This window comes from Diospyros lotus, chromosome 12 (assembly GCF_014633365.1).
Source record: "Diospyros lotus cultivar Yz01 chromosome 12, ASM1463336v1, whole genome shotgun sequence".
Classification (NCBI taxonomy): Eukaryota; Viridiplantae; Streptophyta; class Magnoliopsida; order Ericales; family Ebenaceae; genus Diospyros; species Diospyros lotus.
This window is the reverse complement of record NC_068349.1, coordinates 35,913,530-35,937,706: the sequence shown is the minus strand read 5'-3', so window position 1 is coordinate 35,937,706 and position 24,177 is coordinate 35,913,530. Positions and strand designations below refer to the sequence as shown.

The window sequence follows — 24,177 nt, the reverse complement described above, 5'->3', positions numbered from 1 at the left end:
TACATATTGGGCATCTAGATAAGAGGTTGAGACATACTTAGTTCCAATCGGTTAGTGCAAAACTGTGAGGGAATGGGATCAAATTCAAGCTAAGTTGAATCCTGGAGATAGAGTTGTCAGATCCCTTGCACAGTGGGAGGCTCTAACTATCTTCAAGAAGCGTCATCATGCCTCTTAGCAAGAGATTTGACACTAGATTCAATTTTGGTTTTCTCTAATGCTTGTTACTGTGCTGGTTTTCTAGCAATAGCAGTACCAGTTTTCTAACATTTATTTACTTAAATTGTACTCTGCACTCTTCTTGAGAAGCAAAATCATCTATAATTGAATCTATACTACAGGTTTCTGCAATTTCTTCAACATATGTGGGGAAAGTGAGAAAGTTGAAGCCTAATAGGACAAGATTTGTAATTAAGGTTAAAAAGAAAGGAGGAAAAAAGTTTTTGGTAATGGGAAACATATGGGGGACACACAGATATTTACTTGTACCTCATATAGGGGCAAGTACAATGTTTTAAGAACTAATAACCTATATAACTATATGTACAGACATATATAAAGGGGGTGTGCTAGCACTGGTGGGGTGGGGGGAGTGGCCTACCTGCCCCTTGTGCTTCCGCGCATACTAACAGCCTTAGTATTTTTTTTTTTTTAGTTCATATGTACATCTTTAAATTTTTCTCATTAAGGCATATATGCAAACTTGCAAAGTCTTGTAGCAAGTTTTCTTAATCTTGATTCATTCTTATGCCTCCACCACCACGACTTCTTATGATTTATTTCCTTTCAACTCTGCTAGAACAACTTTTGTTTTATTTCAAATTATAACTGCAATCTCATTTCAAATTACATTTTGCCTCACTTTTACAATCCGATCCCATCTATCACACTTTTTTCTTGAAAATAATCTGTTGTTTGCCACCATTTTATTCTCGAGATTCACTTTTTATCATCCTTCCTTCTTAATTTTTTGTTATGGAAGTCGAGGACAAAAATAATTGACCTAGTGTGAAAGAAAAACATCATAGCAGGGTGCATCCTTGGAAAATCATGAATTAGTAAGTCTTAGTCCTCACAACTACAAAAACAACACAACATCACAGCAAGCCATAATCCCACTGGGTAGTTTTTCAGTTTGGAAGAGATGGGGTGTCTTGCAATCATAAAAGCCAACTTGCTTTCAAAAATGATATCCACAGTTATCAAAGCTAATGGTACTAAAAAACAAACAAATATGCATATTTGGGCATGCTAACCTGTATACTCTAGAGTACTTCTAGCTGTACAGAATTCTATCCAGAATGGAAATTTTTTATGTTTCTCCCATTCCCAGAAAAAGATGCCACCTTTAGGCACTTAATTTGAAGAAGTATCAAGAGTTCAGAATACGTGTTGTGCGCATAAACACTGTTTATATACCACTTTCCATATACTTTCTTAAGTAAATGATACTTATATTCACTTATCAACCAAAAACCCTTACATTACTTGTGTATACAAATAAAATAGTTACAAAATGGGGCAGTAATTTGACTTCCAACTTCAACCACCTTTTAAGCAGAGATTTCTAAACCCTCTAAGAACCAACCAACCACGAACAAACTTGCAGAGAGTAACCTTGACCACAACACCAAGGCCTCGTGCCCTAATTCATTGAGCATTTCCACAATTCTAACTGTGCATAAGGCTGACGGTGACTGTTCCAATTACAAACCGAACCCAAAACCCCCAACGGATCAAATTCCGATAAAATCACACTGAATTGCAAAATGCCCTAACCTTAGCGACGCGCTTGTTGCTCCGATGGATCATCATGCGCCGCCAACCCGCCATTAATGCGATCCCGAAGATCGTCCCCATCAGAATCCCAGAAATCAATCCCATCCTGACCCGATTTCGGCCCGACCCCCTGTCAAAATACCAAAATTCGCAACCTAAAAACCATAAAATCATCAAAACTAAACAACATCAAGTCTCCGCATGAAGAACCTCTTACACTGATCAGATTTTTTAATCAAATTATCCGTTCCGTCAAAGGGATCAATCTTATCTGTGTCTTCGAGCTCTTGGCATTCTCTCCACAGAGTTTTGATAATTAAAAGTCGGCTGTAGGCCAGTCCATCCAACTACACCGCATTGAATTCCCAGATTTCTCTCTCCTCTCTCTCTGTCTTTCTTCTTGTGGCCGTTTCAACCAAGGGTTTCCCAGATGTGCCCCCTCAAGTTTTGCGTAATTTCACATCTTCCACGTCGTTCCCGACAGCTCTTCAAAAATGGACATTTAACGGTGAGTTTGAGGAAGTTTTAGATAGGTTTCACGTTCGAGACGATAGTTTCCTAAAAAGGAAAGAAACAAACACGACGTAACGGATAAATTCACCATTCTTATCCCTTTTCGTCCATTAGACGCTGGTAAGAGTTAAATAGTAATATATGTATTTTATTTTTAATAAAGTATATTTTTAATATTTTATTTTTAATATTTAAATAATTTTATTAATTGATAATAAATACAATATAATTTAATTAATACTAAAATTATTTAAATATTAAAATATAATATAATAAATATACATTATCTAAAAATAATATAAATTTATTATCATTTAACCATTATCTTTAAAGACTGTTCACCATATTTTTTTATTACATTTTTTCTTGAGCTTTATTTCAAAAAAAAAAGATTTTTGACTGTAAAATATTTTTAATGGAGATTTTGAGAAATTAATTATTTTAAAGTATAGATAATGTTGCATGAAAAGACAATTTACAAAATAATTGGATGGTTGACCCTAAAGTGAGCTAACCAAATTGCTCAAATTAAATGGATTAAATTTATGTCAAAAACTAAATTGAACCAACCAAATAAATGCTCTAACCAAACAAATCGAAAAAAAAAAACTTAATCAATCAAAAAAATGACATTATTTTTGACATTTCGATTGGTTTAATTATTTCAGTATTTTTCAATACGGAGACTAAATTAAACTAAAATAACTAAAATTGTCAAACTTAAAAACTATGCTAAATCGACCTATAAGTTGAACTAAACTTAACTAACAATTTATATCGATTTGGTTCAATTATTTCAATTTAACCGAAATGTCGTGTACCCCTGACCGACCCTAATGTTTGTTGAAAAAGACATTTTCATACTTAAATTTTAGTAGTCAAGAAAAGTAAAAAAAGTAATGAATATTTAAATGGTGTAAATAAATGGATAAAAATAAAACATGAATAAATTATATGGCAAGATAATCATTTTTTTTTTATTTTTGTGTTTGTTTTTCTTGTTCACTCTTTGATACTTAGATCATGACCCTTTTTATAATAGTGTGTCTCTTGTTTAATAGGACCAATTTTATAACTCAATTATGTAAGATAATGATATAAAATAAAAAATTTATATAAAGTGATATAATAATTTATTAATAATCGCTCATTTTGAATCAGATAAATTCATATTTGAAAGAGGTTGACAATAAATTCTTTCAAAATTAACTATTTACCCTTCTATTAAAAGTGTTCCAAAAGTGTCTTCCATCGCAAACAAAAGCCACCTCTTTAAATTCGTTCATAAATGCAACAATGGCATTTTGTGTTATTCTAGTAACATCTATTTATAAACCAATCACACCTTCTGAACAATTTCATGCCAAGTGTTCTTTCAATTTTATGCCAAGTGTCATTTCATTTTGTTCTAAATCTCTTTTTATTTCTCCCCTTATTATTAGGTATCAAATACTCCAACGTCACTATATTTGCTCTATGTCCCTCTCTCATAATCTCTTTATCTAGTGTTGCAAATAAGTTGAGCCCTTCACGAGTGACTCGATACTCAGCTCATTAAGAATTCGTTCATTAAGATTAACGACCCAAGCTTGAAGTCAATAAAACTTGACTTGTAACTCATGCGATTTTTGTTCTTTTACGTTAGTTTTGTTTAAGATTTTCATTCTTTATGGTGATGTCCTTGACTATGGGTTGGGGTTGATCATGTGATGATGATGTGTATGATAAGCTTCAAAAGGTAGACGAAGGGAAGTCTTTGCCCGTTGATGAAGATCTTCCTAGAATGACTATACTACTGCTTGCACTACGAGTAAATTATTTGAAATTGAAAACAATTTCTTTGTTTTTTGTATTATTTGAGCTTTCTTTTGGTTTAAATTTGTTTGCTTTGGTCAATCTATCCAGTCGATACTTTGCTAGTGTGGCCACGAGGGATGAACATTTCAAGATAAAAAGACACAAGAAACGGTACGTACTTCTTTCTCTATCTTTCTTTTTCTCCATTTATTTTTGGATGAAAGGGGAATATGTACATAAATCTTATGCCTTAAATCTAGTGGCAAGCCTGAACTTGAGCCAAACTCAAGCTTGGACTATGTTAACCGAGCTCAAACCTAAGCTCAAATTTGCCTAGCTAAGTCGAACGTAGCGAAGCTCTACTCGATTGCAACCCTATATTTATCTCTTCACCAAGCAAGCAATGGTTGGGTTGTAACCAACACATTGTCGGGTTCACGATAGTAATGACTAGATGTAGGATCGCCAACTATGACTTTGTTGAAGCTAACCACGTTCTCGTTATCCTTTTCTTTAATCTTTCCCATTCCATCTATTCTTACCCTTATCTCATTTTTTTTCCCTTTTAATTTATTTTCTTCATTGAAATACCATCAATAAGGTTGCAACTGAGTCGAGGTTTGCTGGGTTATAGCTCAAAAAATATGTTTGAGCTTGAGCCCATTAAGAATTTACTGAGCTTTAACTTCGCTTGCCAAAAACTTGTTTGTCATATTAAACAAGATTGAGCTCTAGCCATCCTATTTAACATGATAAATAAGCTTATGACAATACAAGTTTAAGCTCAATCTTGCCATCATTTTTTTTTTAATTAAAACCACTAAAACTTATTTTTACATAATAAAAAATATAACAAATATAGGCATAAGCTCTCAAAACAAATATAATAACATTTTTCAAACAAATATAAACATCTTATCATAAATAAAAGAATAAATAATAAAATATTAAAATAATAATAAAAAATATTTATTTCACGAGCTTGTTTATGAATTGAATTGAAACAAGTTTTGTCTTGCTCAATCTCGACTGTTTATAACACAAATGAGCTCTTACCAAACCAAACACTGAATCATTCACGAGCAACTTAACTCATTTACAATCATAACCATCAACTATTGGGATTCTATAAAAGAACTCGAGCTATGATTCATTGTAAAACCCCCTATATTTGAATTGATTGAATCCCTAGTCATTGTTTACCATGTGAAACAACCACCACTATTAACATCTTAATTTCTTTTAATTTTTCTAAAATAATGTAAAGAGAAAGAGAGGTTAGACAAAATTATTGGGAATAAAATTGCTACTTCACCTTTCTTTTAGTGGTAGTAAATGTTCGTATAATTTCACAAAATAGTGAAAAGGTTGAATTTTTTATAGATTAACCATTTTTTTAATAAAGATTCTTACTTTACCATATTTTCAAATCTATTTCTCAAAATACCACATGTTTGGATTTAGAATTTAGAATTTTTAAAAAACTATTAGTGAAACTAATTGATCTTGTTTAAAATATACAAAAGTTGTTAGTTAAACCAGTAGTTCATTTATTTTTCACTAAAGAGTCACCGATTAAGAGCCTAAGATTCTAAGTGTCAACTTGTTATTTTGACAAATAATTTTAAAAATGTAATAAAATAATATTTTTTATTGAAAATGAAGAAAATTATCAAAAACCTAATCTTAAAAGAACTCAATGCAATTTATCAAATTATTTAATATGATCCTTGATAAAAATTAATGTTAGACTTGGATGAATAACGCGTTGGAAGAAATATTCGGTGAAGGAATTAAGCTAATTAGCTATGTCATAGAACTTTTGGAAGAAAGTGCTAAGGGAACAATCGAGAAAATAAATCAAAATGTTGGAAAACCAAATTAGTTTTATGTTAGATTACTTTTTGTTGTGCCATAGAATTCTTGAGTGTTCACTTAGGGATATTTCAATCATTAGGCACCTAGGATATTTTGGTCATTAAGTCTAGGCAAGCGAACCCCAAATGTGGGTCCCGAGCTGGGACACGTTTTCCAAAAAGAAACTATGGTCAAATAGCTAAATAACCAATATGGAGGACCAAAGTGCAATTGGTCAAACTTAGGAGGAGTAAAAGTATAATAAACCAAAGATGGGGCCAAGGGTATAAAGGAGGAAGAAGACAAAGTTAGAGAGGGCTTGGAAAGCTCTCTCTGACGATCTCTCTCCTCGAGAGATTTTCCTCTCTTGGAGATGATCCTTCCCCTTCTGACGATACTTCTCTCTCTCTCTCGGCAAGATCAAGCTATATCAAAAAACATTTGTTTTCTCTCGAAGAATGAGCAACAAGCTCCCGAAAGCGGCCATGGTGGACCTTTCGACAATGCATATAGGGGCAACATCTCTCGACAGTAGCAAACCTCTCGGCGACGGTGGCTGGCCTCCCGTTGGTGGTCGCACCTCTCCACAACTCGCCCCTCAGAAAGCCCATCATCCTCTGCTGCATGCCATCTCTAAGGAATGCTTCTTCCAGAGAGCTCCAGCAAGGTCTTTGGCTGAGACCTCTTCCCAAGGGACCTATCGGAGATGTTCTCTATGAGATCTCTCGGGAATACTTGTTTCCATCCATCTCTCTCTTTCTCTTTGTTTCTCTCTCTTGTAACCAATGTATAACATATACATATATACATATGTGTATATAAGATGTATTCATGCGCTATTAACAACCATATAAATGGGTCGCATGAGTTGTGATATGGTGTTAGCATACTATGCTCTTATGATGTACCCTGAAGTCCTTATGTAACAACATATTCCACAACATAATATATATATATATAATGTTTATATTATCCCACATGTGATATGCCTATAAGATGTAATGCAATATGTTTATGTCTAGGGGGTGCAATATGTCCTTAAGGGAGTGGTGGTTGAGTGAGTATCACCTCGAAGCATCTCCTACTAAGCACGGGGCTTTGCTCGGATAGGCCCCATACGAGTCGAGAACCTGCTTCGACAACTCGTCGTGAGACTCACCTTTTCCCAGAGGAACCCCTAGGCAGTTCAATCCTTTGGGAAGGATTCTTTTCTCAAGCCTGTCCGATTACTACTAACGTGCATGTCTGTCCTTGACACCCATGTGATAGTACCGTGATCAACCATCTCACATCAAGAAAAATACAACTATCCTATGTTTAATGATAACAATTACCAATTAAGATGTCTAATGATCCAGAACCCCATTATGACTTGTGGTGTTTTTTTATAAAACTCTATCGATCGCATCATTGGGACTCATTGATGGCAACATAACCAAGGGAAGAAAGAGAGAGATGGGGGGAGGGGTCAAAAAACAGAAGCATAGCTCCAAACTTTGACAATCCCCCACGATAGTTCATATTCTTAACCCCTTTAACAAACACGATATCTTGTTTGAGATGTATGTTTTATAAGGTGAATTTGTAATTTCATAATTTGACAATTTTGATTCAAAAGTATCATTTGAGGTTTTCAAACTATTGTCTTATTACACTCTCCATTGCTACTTCTTATACTTATTATATCACATTTTGGCATTATAGGTCTTGTTTACCATTGCTGATGATGCTCTTTGCAATTTCTTACACAATACTAATGTCTTGATTGAGGGAAGAAAATATTAAAAATTGTGATAATAATAAGAGAAAATTAATTTGTAAAGTTGCACCTTGTCACTGAAATTGTGTTGGCGACACATTGTTTTTTTCATATCAAAGGGCACGACCCTTTATGTATCAATTTCATAGTCTAATATAAATAACGAGATCAGTTAATATAAATATTCAAATATTTATTATTAAAATATGATTAAATAAAATTAATTTCAAAAAACTCAACCAATGAATTTAATGATTCTTCCATATATTTGCGTCGCCAATACCATCGAAAACCTTTTTGAATAACTTAAACAAAATTACTATACATAAATTATAAATTATATTATGTATTATAATATTCTAAATTAATAATTTTAGGGCTTTTAAAAGGCGTGGATTCTTTTCTCTCACAGAATTTGAACTCTCGGGATTTCCCTCTCTCTCTCTCTCTCATCCACCGTCTCAGTTGCCGCTCCGACCAAATGGCGGCCGAAATCCAAGCAAAGAAGCAGAAACAGTCTCAAAAGCAATGGTCGCTGCAAGACTTCGAGATCGGAAGACCCCTTGGCAAGGGCAAATTCGGCCGCGTCTACCTCGCCCGCGAAGCCAAGGTGAATAACGCCTTTTGTATCCACATGGAAACGAGGATTTATTATTGCGAGAATTCATTTGTTTATCCAACTCCTCTTGATTTTAGCCCGTTAATTTAAACGAAATTCGAATTGTGATTTGTTGGATTGTTGGACCATGGACTCAGAGCAAGTACAATGTAGGATTTTAGCTTCTCTTGCAATTGAGTTCGATTTGTGATCCGATTTGTAGGGAATTGGAGTTTATATGTGCTGAATGTGCTCTGCCTGGGTGAATAGGACTTACAAAGTGGGGTTTTGCTTTCTGTCTGCAATTTAGTTTGATTTGTGATCTGTTGAATTCCAGGAAACTGGAGTTTGAATGTAACGACAATGGTTGCAAAGTATCACTTGTAGAATGTGGTCGGTTTAGATGCGAAGCAAGTGCCCAGAGGGATTTTGTCTTTTCTTTTAGCAGCTTTTTCCATTTTGTGTGAAATTTGAATGTAATTTAAGACAATAGTTAATCATAAGAAATTTCCAACATGGTTTGCTTTAGAGCATAGCGAATATGTTGTGAGATTTTAGCTTTATATATATGTGCATTTTCACTCCATTGCGATCTGTTGTTTTTAACAATTTGAAATTAGTACAGTTGAATATAATTTACGAGAACTGAAAATGATCAGAATGAGAATGTGGTTTGTTTCAATGTAGAGCAAGTATATAGTGGCACTGAAGGTGATATTCAAGGAGCAGATAGAGAAGTACAGGTTGCACCACCAGCTGAGGAGGGAAATGGAGATTCAGACCGGTCTCCACCACCCCAATGTGCTCAGGCTCTATGGCTGGTTCCATGATGATGAGAGAATCTACTTGATTTTGGAGTATGCTCATCGAGGGGAACTTTATCGCGAGCTTCGAAAAACTGGCCACCTTTCTGAGAAACAGGCTGCCACTGTAAATCCCTGTCTCTATTTATACATACATGGGATAAACAGAATGCCACTGTAAATCCCTGTTTCTATTTATACATACATGGGATGTTTGCTGTATTATGTCCTTGTTTTTGATGAAATTTACTACTGGATTTATGTTTTTGGGTTCTATTTTTCTGCTTTATAATATGAATTACCAATTAAGTTTTGAAATACACTTCAGTCCTTTTTCAGTTCACTATTCAAATTGAAGTAGTTTTTGTGCTATTTTTATTTGAATTATTTTTACATTCAGAAAATTTTGGTTTAGAAACTTTGAATTTTACCTGTTGGCTGTGAACATTTTGTAGTACATTGCAAGCCTTACCCAAGCATTGGCGTATTGTCACCAGAAGGATGTGATTCACAGGGATATCAAGCCAGAGAATTTGTTACTTGATCATGAGGTATTGTAAAAGTAATATGTCAGTGTATTTGAGAAAAAAGGACAATGAAAGGGAATCTGTTAATTTATTCTGCTGGAACTGTGAATTTTTAAATTTTAATGAGCTTACCCGGCTAATGAGATTTGGTCAACAATGATTAGATTTTTCATAAAACCTGCTTGAAACTTCTTCTATGACTTCGATGTCAACGTGGCCAATTATTTAGGTACTTTTGCATATTCACTTTGAAAACAAGAACTGCAAATCCTTTCCAACTGATTTTATTTTAAATTCAGTAAGGCATGCATAGGTGATCCAAATTGGTCCAACATTGGCTTTGGACAGATTCTTGACCCTGACTGGATGTACTTTTGAATAGTCTGTACCATAAACCTGCAAATGTCATATAGGCTAGAAGGAATGGGTCGTAACATCTTGATTTGCACGATTTAACCACTTCTACATTATCTTGAGTTATAATGGTGCCCTTAATTTTGGAAGAGGGTTCATCTAGCATCTTTACCAAAAAGGTGACCAACTGTTTTTGACATATATGCTACCTTGCTAATACAGAAATTTCTCTTATTTTATCTTGTATAAATTTTTACAAATTCTAAGAAGTCATCCGAGGTCATATTAATTTTTAGGTCTAGACAAGCAATAAAACAGTTTTTAACGTTAAGCAAATTTTATGAAACAATGCAGGGTCGTCTAAAGATTGCAGATTTTGGGTGGTCTGTACAATCCAGAAGCAAGAGGCACACCATGTGTGGAACTCTTGATTACCTAGCACCAGAAATGGTGGAGAACAAAGCTCATGACTATGCAGTTGATAATTGGACTTTGGGTGTCCTATGTTATGAGTTTCTGTATGGCGTCCCTCCATTTGAAGCTGAGAGCCAAACTGATACATTCAGAAGGTAAATGATGTATTTTTGCTGCACTAGGTGTGTTCATATCAGATTTAACAGAAAAAGGATCAATTGTAGAAATGAAGTAACTTCGACTTGATTGCAGGATTATGAAGGTGGACCTCAGCTTCCCTTCCACCCCTCAAGTTTCGGCTGAAGCTAAAAATCTCATTAGCCGGGTAAGCTCATTAATTTATCTGTATCTTCTCATCGTTATTTCAGTCAGAGAATGATTGCACTGTAAGTATTCACTTAGAAAACGTTACCTGAAAATTTTGCAGCTTCTTGTGAAGGACTCATCCAAAAGGCTCTCTCTTCAAAAGATAATGGAGCACCCTTGGATAATTAAGAATGCTGATCCTACTGGTACCTGCTCTAAATTGCTCTTTGATTAATTTTATTATTTTTTGGAAGGCTCTTTCCTCCAGACTCTTCCATGGCCTGTGCAATCAGCACCGTTATATTTTAGATCCACTACAGCTATGCAATGGAACAAAGTGACATTAGAGTCCCATCTTGTTACCTGTAGCCATCATCATGTTCTGTACTTTGCGCAAAGGCCAATATACATAGAAGTCATTATACACAAGTATTTTCAGTTTTGCAACTGCTACCTCTCTCCTGGTTTATACATGTAGTTTTGTGGACTACTGATTCGTGGTTCTTAATCTCAAAATGATTGCTAATTTTGGTGCGTTCACGCACTGAAAATTACTGGATACTGAATTTAACCACTAGGTATACATTAGTTTATGCTGTGGCAATCCTGGTTGAGTATTCTATAAGTGAGAGGAACATGGTTGAGCCTGTAATAAATTGTCTACCTCTTAGGAAAGAAGAAAGGTAGTAGCAGATAACTATCTGTATTATGCGAACAATAGAACAGAGTGGAGATGGTAGAGAGCGAAGTATGGATATGGCACTGCTTCTACATTATTTAGCATCTAGATAGGATACGAAAACCAAGGAGAAAACAGCTGCTCATGAACTGAGTCTAGAGATGCATGCTCATAAGGTCAGAATTTTGTTCATATCAATTGCCGAAGTTCAATAATCCTCAACACTGGCCAAATGATATATGCAATTACTTACTTCAAGTATTAGATTTAATTCTAGGTGGGATAGAAGGCACAGGTATAAACAAAAAAAGAAAAGAAAATACCAACATATCGAGCCTAAATCCCATTATGTGGGATTCGCTGCATAAATTTTAACTCCTCAATCATTCCTATCTATTTCTTTATTTTTTGTAAGGTCCTTTAGCTAAACAATAGTTTACATTCATACTTCAGTTTGAAGAGATGAGTAGGGTAATTTTCATGAACTACAAATAATGCAAAAGTTAAGAAGACCTATGAGAACTCAAACTGCCAGATATAGAGATGTATTGTCTTCCTATGTCGAGATTGAGAAACAAGGTTGCAAAGTTGATCACTGAAGGTGCAATACGAACTACGAAGTACACATTACACAATTCCTAGTCAGTCATAATTACTAAGGCTGTTTGGTCGGCTTCTATTTTTCAGGTTCCAGTTATTGTTTTTAAAATTTTGAAAATGAAAACAAAAAACGTTTAATTATATCATTTTACTTTCAAAATTTTTGAAAATTTGTAGAAGAGAAATTGATAGTATTTCCAGTGTTTCATTTTTAATTTCTCCACCCTCCTCTCTTCACCCATTGACTTCCCTCCCTCTTCCCATGATTGGTGACGTTCATTTGGCGGTGAGACCAGCTGGCGGTGGAGAGGTTAGAAGAAGACAAAACAAGACAAAAAATATAAAATCAAAAGCAATGCTGAAAATAAAATAAAGTTATCAAAGAACCATTTTTGCTATTTAATCATTACATTGTTAGACACATCAAGGTTTCATTAGATTCTTTTAACGATAATTAATGGTAATTATAAAATTATATACTAAATTAAAATTAAATTATCTTTTGACTACAAATTAAAATATAACGGTCCTTTATACCTTAATTCAAAGTTAAGTGACTAATTATGATATTTAGCCTCTAAATAAACCAAAAGTTTTGGGTTGCTTAGCTGCTTAGATATACGAACGTCTTTAAATCAAATGCTACCTTCCTTGTTAAAAGCAATAGAATATCCGAATTTATAAACTTATTAGCATTTTTGGGTATACATTTTGGAATAGCAGTGTCTTTTACAAAAGGAACCGTATGAGTTCAGACCATACTAATTCCAGAAAATAGCCATTGGCAAAGCCCTCAACTTCCTTTGAGTAGTTTACCTGCTTAAAGAGCAAAAGTTTGATTTATTTGAACTATTTGAATTGAATCAAACTAATCGATTGATTTTGTCGGTTCGGTTTGATTTTTTTCTTACATCAGTTCGATTCATTTTTCTCAAAAGTTCAGTTTTTGGTTTAGTTTTTTGGTTGAAAGAATTGAACTAATCAAATCGACTGAATTTTAAAATAATATTATTTTGATATTTATAAAATGATGTCATTTTCTTTGGTTTTGTGAATTTTCTACCAATTACTTCAGTTTTCTTTAGTTTTTTTTTGTGTTTCTTCAGTCTAATTGGTTTTGTTCGCTTTATACGGTTTGACTTCGATTTTTTCGATTATTAATTAGTTCAATTTTTCGGATTAATCAGTCAGTTCATTTCGATTTTTTTTTCTCGATCCAATTTAATTGGTTAGTGGATTCTGATCAAACTGACCATTTGCACTCTTACCTATTGCCAATGCTAAAATATGTGAAACCTTTTGAGAAGCTAACTTAAATATTTGGCGAAACTCATATTTTTGCCTTTTTTTATTTTCATATTTTTTTATATAGTTATTTGAATTTTTCGTTGTTTCAATTATACCCTTATACTTACATTTTCAAATCAATTTAACTCTTGTACCTTGATGTTTTTCTCATGTGACAATCCAATTTTTTTTTTTTGTTTTGATTAGACTCATGTACCTGCATTTTTGAGTAAATTTAACTCTTATATTTTGATGTATAAAAAAAAAATAAAGTGAGATGGATTAATTTAATTATTTTTTTCTTTTACATGTCAAATTATAAAGTTAAATTAACTCAAAAATGTAGGTACATGGGTACAATTGGAATAACAAAAGTTCAGATTACCACACGAAAAAAAATGTCAAAATACAATGAGCTAAATTGACTAAAAAATACAAATATATGGGTGTAATCAAAATAATAAAAAATTTAAATAATCACACACTCACAAAATATATATATATATATATAAAAAGAAAAAGTTTATACAATCATACCAAAAAAAACATAAAAACATGAGGTTAAATTGACTCAAAAATATAAGTTTATACAATCGTACTAACAAAAAATATATAAAAGTATAAGAAGAAAAAATGTGAATTTGGCCTTAAATGTTCACTTTTACATTCAGTTAAACAACTTTTTGATCAAAAAATAAACAGGAATTCTGCAATGAAATTGAGAAGAAGCTCATGGGGGTGGGGCAAATAGATAATCATTTTACTCTATGATTTTTCCGAATTTTATACTCTTTAATCTGTAATAGTTCTTTAGAGTTCATAAGAATATTGTTGCCATTATATGTTTTGCTGGAGAATAATCCATAAATCTAGCAAACATGTCCCAATGTATGAGGAACATGTCAATTTATAATAATGTTACTCTATTATATATTATTCTGAATTTTATACTCTTTGTTAGAATGTGACACCAGAGATTCGAATGAGCTATAATTGTAGAATGGATGGGGTCTCTTTGGTATGTTGATTTTGTATAAATGGAGTACACATATATATTTTGGGGATGAAATTGATTGGGCTAGCTGATGCTTGATGGAAATAAATAGAAATTTTTGTACAGGATTGGACACCGACACTCTTGGAGTTTAGGTTGCCATGGCATAAAAATGGAATATAAACCCTAACACTCTTCCCACTTAAGAATTGCAACTTGTTTCATTGTCTATTATTATTGCCCACATTGCATGCATGGTCTGTACTAGTTCCAAATTTTGATGTGCTTTGCCTCTAAATGCTTTACACCCTGTTTGGCTCTGTTTTTTTTTTTTTTATATTGATGAAAACTTGAAATCTGAAGATCAGTCTAACTTTGGTACTTTTATTTGGATACTTCTTAAACTTTAAAATTTATTTAATTAATTTGTAATTTTTTAAAATTGACTAGGACACACCTTAAATTATTAGTCATGATTATTGGACCCGTTAAGAATCTTTAAGATTGAGTGCTAAAACTTATAATTGTTAGTAAAGACGTAATTTTTTATCCTTATTTATACTATGAGTTTGTAACTTCATTCCCAAATCTCTCAACGGACAATCTTACGGAGCCGCTAGGTCTATGGTTATAGACTAACAATGATATGCTTAAATGCTTTACACCTTGGCTTTGTTTTTTTTTTTATATTAATGAAAACTTGAAATTTTAAGATCAATGTAACTTTGGTATTTTTATTTGGATATACTTCTTAAACTTTAAAATTTGTTTAATTAATTTTTAATTTTTCAAAATTGACTAAGACACACCATAAATTATTAGTCATAATTATTGGACCCCATTAAGAATTTTCAAGATTGAACGCTTAATACCTTGTCAAAAGCTATAACTGTTAGTAGAGATGCAACTTTTTATCTTTATCTACACTACGAGTTTGTAACCTCATTTTTAAATCTCTTAACAGACAGTGTCACAGAGCTGCTAAGTCTATGGCTATAGGCCAACAATGATACCCTTAACCTTCTACCTTTTGACACGTGTCATAACCAATTTTAAAAAAATTAAGGGTTAGTTAGATGAAATTTGAAGTTTTAAGAGATTTCTAGAACAGCTCTTAAAAATGGCTCCAAACTACTAGTAGTACTATCATTTTTAGGGTACTGAATTTCAATAGTAGAACTGCATAAGAAATAGTCTTTCCCCCAATAAATAACAATAGCATAGTTGAGTGACAAAGGGACAGACTAAAAGTTTGTCTAGGAGCTCTCAGTGTATGTTTAATTTTTAAGAGAAACAAAATGATTCTTTTTTAGAGAGAATCTTGGAAGTGATATTAGTGATGTCAAGGTCTACCACTCTAATCATTCGGGCATATCTATCAATTTACCTTCTCAATGTAATTTTAAGGGCGAGATGGTTAAGAACGTCAATAATAGGTTATAATAATAATAATAAAAAAATAACAATAAAGCCAGTCCATGCAGTGAATGGGATGGCTCGTTTATATGCGAAGTAGTAAGATACTGTGCTTAAAAAGTGGAAGATTTTATTTGAACGGCTCAATTTAATTAACAGTGTTAAATCATATAAAGAAGCTCCTAAAGAATAGTAACTTATATTTATAAATCACATTACTTTTATATTATATGATATAAGAAATTTTTATACAATACGTTACACTTGTCATGTTATATAATTAAACCAAAAAAAAAATGGACACAGTTATTCTTAACTTATTCCTTAAAAAAAATATTTTTAACCCATCAAATAAATTAATTATACCTTATAGTTGGTAATTTGGCAAAGATCAAAACTTTTAAATAAAATGACATATTTATAAAATTAGTTGGTAAGTTAAAATTGAATAAGTGGCTATAGAATGTAATTAATTTATTTGAGAGATTTAAAATATTTTTTTTTTAAGAAAGAAGTTATAAACGAAATTTTTATTTAAGATATGGTTAGTTTTTACGATTTCCTTTATAAATTATATGTTTGATATTATTATTATATAAGGTATGGATGTACATAAAAGCTAAAATTTTGTAAAGGCTCTTGAAGGGTAAGTGGGTGACTTGGACGTGGGGTGAAACATGTGTAATTATTACGCCTTGGAGCATAGATTCCACCCTTTACCAGCCGTTACAAAATTCTAGGCTGGAATTCATCTCTAACCAAAATTATAAAAAATTCAGATAATTTTGAACGAAAATATTATATTTATTAATAAATTTATAATAATTATATCATAAATATGGCTTTGTTATATTACCCATTGTCAAGTAACATAGTATTTGTCCGACAATAAAAGGGCCCGCGCCTTCACATGGCCCCATGTGCATGGAGTCCACGCCCATCTCACTATCAAGCAAATGTTATGTTGCCTACCGGGCAACATAGCATTGTGGATCATAAATTAATAATAGTTATTATGGGATAATTATTCATTGATTTGGTTACCGAACAAATCGAATTGCTTAACTCAAATAAATTGATTTTTTTTAAATTAAATTGAATTGACTGAATAGTTGTTTAAATTTAAAAAATAAAAATAATAAAGTGCAAGCAGATATAAGTAATTTAAAAAATAAGTGAAATAATTATTTTTCAAGTAAAAAGAATATTACTCAATTAAGAACAATTTTTATTCAATTAATCTTTATAAGTAGATCTAATTCAAAAATATTACTGGATTCGAAAGTTTTTCTTAGTCGATTGATAAGTTGAGTACAAACACTAACACCATTGTCTAACAATTGTTACTCAATTAAAGCATTTAGTTACTCAACTAAGTATAATATTATTCAATTAAAAATAATTTCTTAATTGATTAATAGTTCCAGCATAAAGATTTCGATCTATTTGGTTATTTCATTTTTTTTAATTAAAATAATTGAAAATTTTAAATTTAAAAATTGAACTGAACTGATCTATAAATTGAATTGAATCGATCGTCAATTTTGGCCTGTTTGATTCAGTCATTTCGATTTAACCCAAATTTTCTTTATCCATAGTTTATAATAGTGAGCATATTTATGGTTAATTTTTAGTCAGATTGTTATGTATTATTATTAATTTTGAATAAAATTATTATAAATTTTATATATATCACGTCAATTTATAAAAATTATTTGTGGGTATAACATTTCTAAACCACAAAATATTAAATTGTAGACATTAAAATTTTAGTAATCAATAAAAATATTTAAATATTAAAAATAAAATATATTAACTATACTAGAACCTCGCTAGCAAAACCCTTAGAAAGTGTGAAGGACACTTCTCGTTTTCACTCCAATTAGGGCTTGAAAAAAAGGTCTGGGAACTTAAAAAAAGGAAAGCCTATGAGGCTATAGCACTTAAAAACAAAAGGATTCAATAAGACAATTTTACTTAAATCTCCTTAATTTGAGTATTTTTTATATATTTTTTAATTTTTTATATATTTTAAATACATATAATTGATTCAAATTACTTTTTATATATATATATATAGACAATCGGTAATAATTTGGACTATTGAAAAAATTGACCATGGATCAATTTGAGTTTCGGTTTCATAATTCGATAAAGAAAATTTTTGAGAGCCAGATAGATTAACAGACGGTTACAAAATAGGGTTAAAAGACTAAAATGTCATCGCTCACATTGAATTGCACTTTTTCTAATGTAATATGGGTGAGAGTATTTTAGTCTTTTAACTTCCATTCTGTAAGTCTATTTGTCAATCTGTCTGACCCTATAAAATAACTTATTTGATAAACTAAGATATAAAATTGATTGGTTATTCTCTTTAATTAAAACTCAAAAAAACCAAAACCCTAATTTGAAATGAAGCATATTTGAAACTTATAAAAATAATGATTTAAATCACATAATTAGATGGGATTTAAGCATTTAAGAAAAAGGAAAGGAAGGGACAAAAGATGGGAATAAAATAAACCAACCGCTTTTAGTTAGGAGATTAGCTGTGTCAAGTAAGGAATACCGCACACTCTCTCTCACTCTCCACTGTCCTGTCCCAAAGCCCCTCCTCTCCTCACATGGCATTGGGCATCGTCATCTGGTGGCCTCTACCCCTAACCATGGTTAACACTTAACACCCTCTCCTCTTAACCCTAGTTAAATCCCAGCACTCTCTGGTCTCCAGTTATATCTCACCCCTACTTTCTTCTCGTCTTCCACCAGTCTCTGACTCTTCTCTAGTCTCCCCTTCCCTCTCTCTGCGCTTCCAGGTTGTGCTACCGTACGCCGATGGGTGCAATGCGCCGCCTCTTGGTTTTCGTCGCGGTTTGTCTCGCCGTCTCCGATGCCCACAACATCACCGACATTCTCGACGGCTTCCCGGAGTACAGCCTCTTCAACTCCTACCTCTCCCAGACGAGGCTCGCCGACGAGATCAACACTCGCGAGACCATCACTATCCTTGCTCTGAACAACGGTGAGATGTCCGCCCTCGCCGCCAAGCACCCCCTCCCGGTCATCAAGAAGGCTCTCAGCCTTCACATCCTCCTCGACTACTTCGACGCCGGCAAGCTCCACCAGATCTCCGACGGCTCCACCACCTCCACCACGCTCTTCCAGACCACCGGCAACGCCCCCGGCAACATCGGCTCCGTCAACATCACCGACTTGAAAGGCGGCAAGGTCGGTTTCGGCTCCGCCATTCCAGGCTCCCCTCTCGACTCGACCTACACCAAGGAGGTCAAGAAGATTCCGTACAACATTTCGGTGATTGAGATCAGCCAGCCGATCATCGCGCCGGGGGTTCTGACGGCGCCGGCTCCGTCGGCTTCCGACGTGAACATTACTGGCGCGTTGGAGAAGGCTGGATGCAAGACGTTTGTGTCGTTGATTGTGAAGACTGGAGTGTTGAAGGTGTACCAGACGGCGGCGGAGAAGGGGCTCACGCTGTTTGCGCCGTCGGATGAGGCTTTTAAGGCGGCAGATGTGCCGGATCTGAGTAAGCTCACCAACGCCGAGTTGGTGTCGCTGCTGCAGTACCACGCCGTCGCTAGCTACTCGCCGAAGGGAACGCTGAAGACGACGACGGATCCGATCAGCACGCTGGCCACGAACGGCGCCGGGAAGTTCGACTTGAAGGTCTCGACAGCCGGCGACGACGTCACGCTCAAGACCGGCGTCGACTCGTCCAGAGTCGCCAGCACCGTCGTCGACTCCACGCCGCTCTGCATTTTCACCGTCGACAATGTCCTCCTTCCGGCCGAGTTGTTCGGGAAATCTCCGTCTCCTGCACCGGCCCCGGAGCCCGTGACCTCTCCCGCTCCGGCACCGGAAGCTTCGGCCCCGAGCCCCGCGGATGCCCCGGCTTCGATTGACTCTCCACCAGCGCCACCGACCGAGTCACCTGAAAAATCTCCAGCCGGAGCACCTACTAGCCACTCCGAAAACACCACGTCGGAGTCGGAGAAATCCCCCGCCTCTCCGGCCGCATTATTGAACGCAATACTGACAGTGTCAGGGTCCGTAATTATCTCCATCTTCTTGTCCTAAGACGTAATTTGGCTTCCCCTCCACGACGACGTTTTCGTTGATTTCCTTTTCGGCCTTGTTTATTATTCTGCGAGTTATTATTATTCGGTTTTTAATTTGGGCGTCGGTTACCCTCTGGACATTCATTTTTAATTTATTTATTATGCCTGAGTGAGTGTTTATATTTTTCTTTCATTTATGGATTTTCAATTAATGTGAAATAGAGTGCCCTTCATTTCTGAATTTAATTACTATTAAATTAAATATTAAAAGATAGAGATCCGTTAGAGTTGCAGGATTTGACAGGTAAGCCACGTGGAGAGAAGTGGCGCTGGGCCCCACTTGTTTAATGGTGGCCTTTTTATTTTAATTACACATTTAAATTTAATTTTTAAATTAATTTAAATTTTATATTTTAATTTTTTTATATAATAATTCAAATTTTATGTTATTTTAATTATATTATTAAATTAATTTAATTTTTATATTATGAGATAAATAGAGTGTGACATATTTTTTTATACATAAAAATTTAAGAGTTGAATTAATTAAAAATATAAGTTAATAGATATAATTAAAATAAAAATTTTAAATTACTATATAAAAAATAAGGTAAATTATATGAAACCCCTTACACTTAGGGTAATGTTCAACTTATTCCTGTGCTTTCGATTATATCAAAAAACTCCCCTGCACTTTCAAAATGTTGTAATCAACCATAATTTATTATTTTTTTACATAATTTTATGCAATTTATTGGTTGATTAATGCAAAATTTTGTATTTTTTGATATATTAAAATTATATATGTAGAATTATGTATTTTGTATATAGATTATTGTACAAAATTATGTAAAAAAATAACAAATTATAGCTGATTGCAACATTTTAAAAGTACAAGGAGATTTTTTGATACAATCGAAAGCACATGAGATAAGTTACACATGACCCTAAGTGCAAGGGATTTCATATAATTTATCCTAAAAAATATTAATTCAATATGTTCTCTAATATTTTTCTCGAACCAATAAAAAAATATTAAATTTATACCCACAAACAAGGAGTACGATTTTGTTCACCCCCTTTGTTTTTAAATTTAAAAATATTAAATTTAAAAACAACGGAACGGCATGAAAATATTAAATGCCGTTCCGTTGCTTTTTCACCCTCACATAAATTGTGAGGGAGACCATCACCCCCGTTTTTGAGGGTGAACAAAATTGCACTCACAAACAAGTGCTTGTTTGCGGTACATGGATGGGCCTCTTGAAAAGTTGAAATTTGAAAATGAAAATAATGTGGTCTGATGTGTGGTGGCATTATCATGATGATTGATGAGTCCACCTTGTAATGAGAAAATTTATGTGATTGGCCTAGAAGACTCATCAATCCATTCATATATTAAATGTCATAATTTTTAAAAAATTGTGGTCACGATAATTTTGTCACATTATACGGGACAAGAAATTGAACCCACGATCTATTAGTGTGAATTCTAACTTATCATGACTAAATCACTTAATTTGTGACCTAAAACTTTACTACAAGTTACATTATATACACATTACCATGTATAGTAAGATTCATCGTGATTGGAGTTTTTGCTTGTGAATTTATATTTTTTACTAAATTCATGAGATTACATCAATTTTTCGTTGTTTTAATTATATATCTATACTTATATTTTCAAGTAAATTTAACATTTAAACTTTGATATTTTAATAAACGTTACGTAAAAAAAAAAAAACTTAGTATATTTAACATAAGAAGGATAAATTCATCAAATTTACATTAATAAGTTTAATTTCAATATAATCTTAATAGAAATTATAAAGTTTGATGGTGATTATATATATATAAAAAAAAAAATTGTTGCACCCACCCACCCCATCATCATCTTTGCCTAGCCTTGATAATTATTGGATAGCCAGGATAATGAGTAGGCCATATTATATATATATATATATATATATGTCTCCACTGTGTCCACCAAACCAACCAACCAAACAGGACCCCAATCCTTATTCAATTTGATTGATTGGTCCATGTTCTTCTTGTTCTTATGGGTGATTCCATTCCCTTTATGATTATCCTTTTATGCCTAAAATTACAATTTTAGTCTTCCTATGTTAAGCTTCACCGTGTAAAAGAAATCATTAATGAGTTTATATTACTTAAGACTCAATGGTTGCACCTTGACGATAACAAGACTTTTCACGCAATACACGTGGTATGTTGGTTGCACGAAAATGAAAGTAGAAAATATTTTCGATATAAAACAAAATCAGAGAAACGAACATTTTTATAAAAAAAAATAAGTGTAAGTAGTTTTGAAACAGTTTTGAAAATGGTTCGAAAATGTCGAAACGACATCTCCAAGCCATTTTTGTACTTCACTAGTGGTATGTTTATGAAACAAATGTTAGGGTGCATGAGAAACAATCTTGAAAATACTTTTTTGATATCTAAGTTAATAAGTGGAGAAAGATTTTGATACCTTTGGCGATTGGATGAACAAAAGTCAGGCTAGTCCAAGATAGGTACAGACCATTATGAAGGGTGACCTAAGAGATTAAAGATAATAGATTATATGAATCTTGATTGCATAGGAAGTGGTATTTATGTGTTTAAGAGTTTATGACTTTTTATAATTATTTTTCTTATTAGGTACCGTTTGTTAAAATTAGTAAAATAAAATTATATTAAGATAACTTATCTGTACGGTCCAAAACTTATCTGAAATGGTGAGAAAATTTTTTTTATCTAAAAAATTTAAAATAATAAGTCACGTGACTTCTTTTCAGATAAATTTAACAAATATAATAAAATGCACTTTGTTCGATATATTTTTTATATTATACTTTTTTTCAGTTTATATCTTAATTAACAAATACTAGATATTGGGTTAATATTAAATTTGGAGATATGATTTGATTAATTTACCTTGATATGGCATACGTTTGATTGTGATAATTAATTTCTTAATATATACACTAATTTTAAAAGTATGTCCATAAGATTTAGCCATTAAGGTAGGAATTATGATACCTTATATCCTTGATATTATATTTTTTTAGGATATGTAATAGAAGAAATTTCTAATTTAGAGGGTATGATGTGGAATTTTGGGAGATAATTAGGTGATTGAGTAATAACCAAAAAGTTGTCAGGCAATTTCAAAATTAGGAGAAAAAAATTTCCAAATCTTGATGTTATTTAGGATTTCCCACTAATAAATTTGTTTACTTATGAATATCATGGAGGATTAGTAGTATATTTTTCTATTAATTCTCTTAATATAACAAAGATTAACATTGCTCCGAATATCGTCGAAATTGTCTTTTGATATTTAAGTCAAATTTTGTTAAAGAAAGTAAAGTGTACAAATTTTACAAATAATGAAAATATTATAAAATATTGCCCCACGATTTATACATTATATGCGAGTTATGTCGGTTAAGTTAATGATCCTTAAGGTGAGAGTCAGCTAATTAGTTAGCCCGTTAAAATAGATGTATGGGCGATTCCTCCACCTAAGCAAATTGTTAGAAATTCCTTATAATAATTTCGAATGATATAATATTTTCATCTTTAAATGATATTTGACAATTAGAGACGAAAATAATTCTATCTCTAATTGAGAGAATGATTTAGAGGCAAAATATCTTTCATTTCTAAATGCAAACTTTAAAACCTATTGACAAAATAGTTTGTCTACAAAATTAAAAGACATAATATGTTATAATCTCTAATATCCATTTTGTCTTTAGAGACATAAATAATTTCAACTCTAAATTTGTTTATGATGAAATTAGAAATTGATTTTAATATAAACACATAGGCAAAATTTTGCATGTCAAAGACAAAAATCTCTAATTATAGACGGAATTGAAAGTCCATCACTAATACCTTAACTTATGCTTCATGGGTCTTCTTCTCATTGAGAGTCAATCTAAATTGACAGAGTAATACGCTTGCAATTTGACGATAAGTTCATAGGTATGGTCCGAGGGTCTTCCTCTTATTGAGAGTCAAATCTAAATTGACACGTTAATACGCTTGCAATTTGACGATAAGTTTATAGGTATGCTCAATTTCGAATATTTAATTGAAATGAATATCATAAAAATTTTGAAGTATGTACGTAATATTTAAATTTTTTTAATAATTTTTGTATATGACTTATAATATAATTTTTTATAATTTTAAAAATATTTTAAGACCATTTTATAATAATAATAAAAAAATATAAAAAACACGTTTGGGATTAAAGAATCCACATTACCTTGTCACGTTATTGATTTAATGTCAATATTTAAAGGGGTCTATAATTGAAATTAAATAATAAGTATGACGTAATTATTACAAAAAAAATTAAAATTAAAAACAAACCTATTTTGGTAATTTAGCCCTAGTCA

At 32.7% G+C, this 24,177-nt stretch overlaps 3 protein-coding genes across 3 annotated transcripts in view; 2 read left to right on the top strand and 1 right to left on the bottom strand.

The window, feature by feature from the left end:
- LOC127814148 (calcium-dependent lipid-binding protein) overlaps positions 1–2,248 on the bottom strand; it is a 30,864-nt gene extending 28,616 nt beyond the window's left edge. The window contains exons 1-2 of the mRNA XM_052355432.1: positions 1,997–2,248; positions 1,780–1,909 (exon numbers count right to left, since the gene is read on the bottom strand). Of these exons, the coding sequence (XP_052211392.1) occupies positions 1,780–1,884 (105 nt within the window). The 5' untranslated portion in view covers positions 1,885–1,909; positions 1,997–2,248. The remainder of the gene's footprint in view (positions 1–1,779; positions 1,910–1,996) is intronic.
- A 5,888-nt stretch (positions 2,249–8,136) lies between these two features.
- On the top strand, positions 8,137–11,201 carry LOC127787140 (serine/threonine-protein kinase Aurora-3). The gene is made up of 6 exons (XM_052315027.1): positions 8,137–8,315; positions 8,991–9,233; positions 9,562–9,657; positions 10,342–10,556; positions 10,654–10,726; positions 10,829–11,201. The coding sequence occupies exons 1-6, from the start codon at positions 8,187–8,189 to the stop codon at positions 10,940–10,942; spliced, it is 870 nt and encodes a 289-aa protein (XP_052170987.1). The 5' UTR covers positions 8,137–8,186; the 3' UTR covers positions 10,943–11,201.
- A 7,096-nt stretch (positions 11,202–18,297) lies between these two features.
- LOC127813857 (fasciclin-like arabinogalactan protein 8) lies at positions 18,298–19,981 on the top strand. The gene has a single exon (XM_052354949.1). It carries the CDS (start codon positions 18,522–18,524, stop codon positions 19,779–19,781), a length of 1,260 nt encoding a protein of 419 aa, XP_052210909.1. The 5' UTR covers positions 18,298–18,521; the 3' UTR covers positions 19,782–19,981.
- The last annotated feature ends 4,196 nt before the right edge of the window (positions 19,982–24,177 follow it).

Excerpts from the sequence above, each read along its gene's own strand:
- LOC127813857 (XM_052354949.1), top strand. The coding sequence starts at position 18,522 with ATGGGTGCAATGCGCCGCCTCTTGGTTTTCGTCGCGGTTTGTCTCGCC.
- LOC127787140 (XM_052315027.1), top strand. The coding sequence starts at position 8,187 with ATGGCGGCCGAAATCCAAGCAAAGAAGCAGAAACAGTCTCAAAAGCAA. Across the intron at positions 9,234-9,561 it reads CTGAGAAACAGGCTGCCACT|TACATTGCAAGCCTTACCCA; the intron begins GTAAATCCCTGT and ends AACATTTTGTAG. Across the intron at positions 10,727-10,828 it reads CTAAAAATCTCATTAGCCGG|CTTCTTGTGAAGGACTCATC; the intron begins GTAAGCTCATTA and ends AAAATTTTGCAG.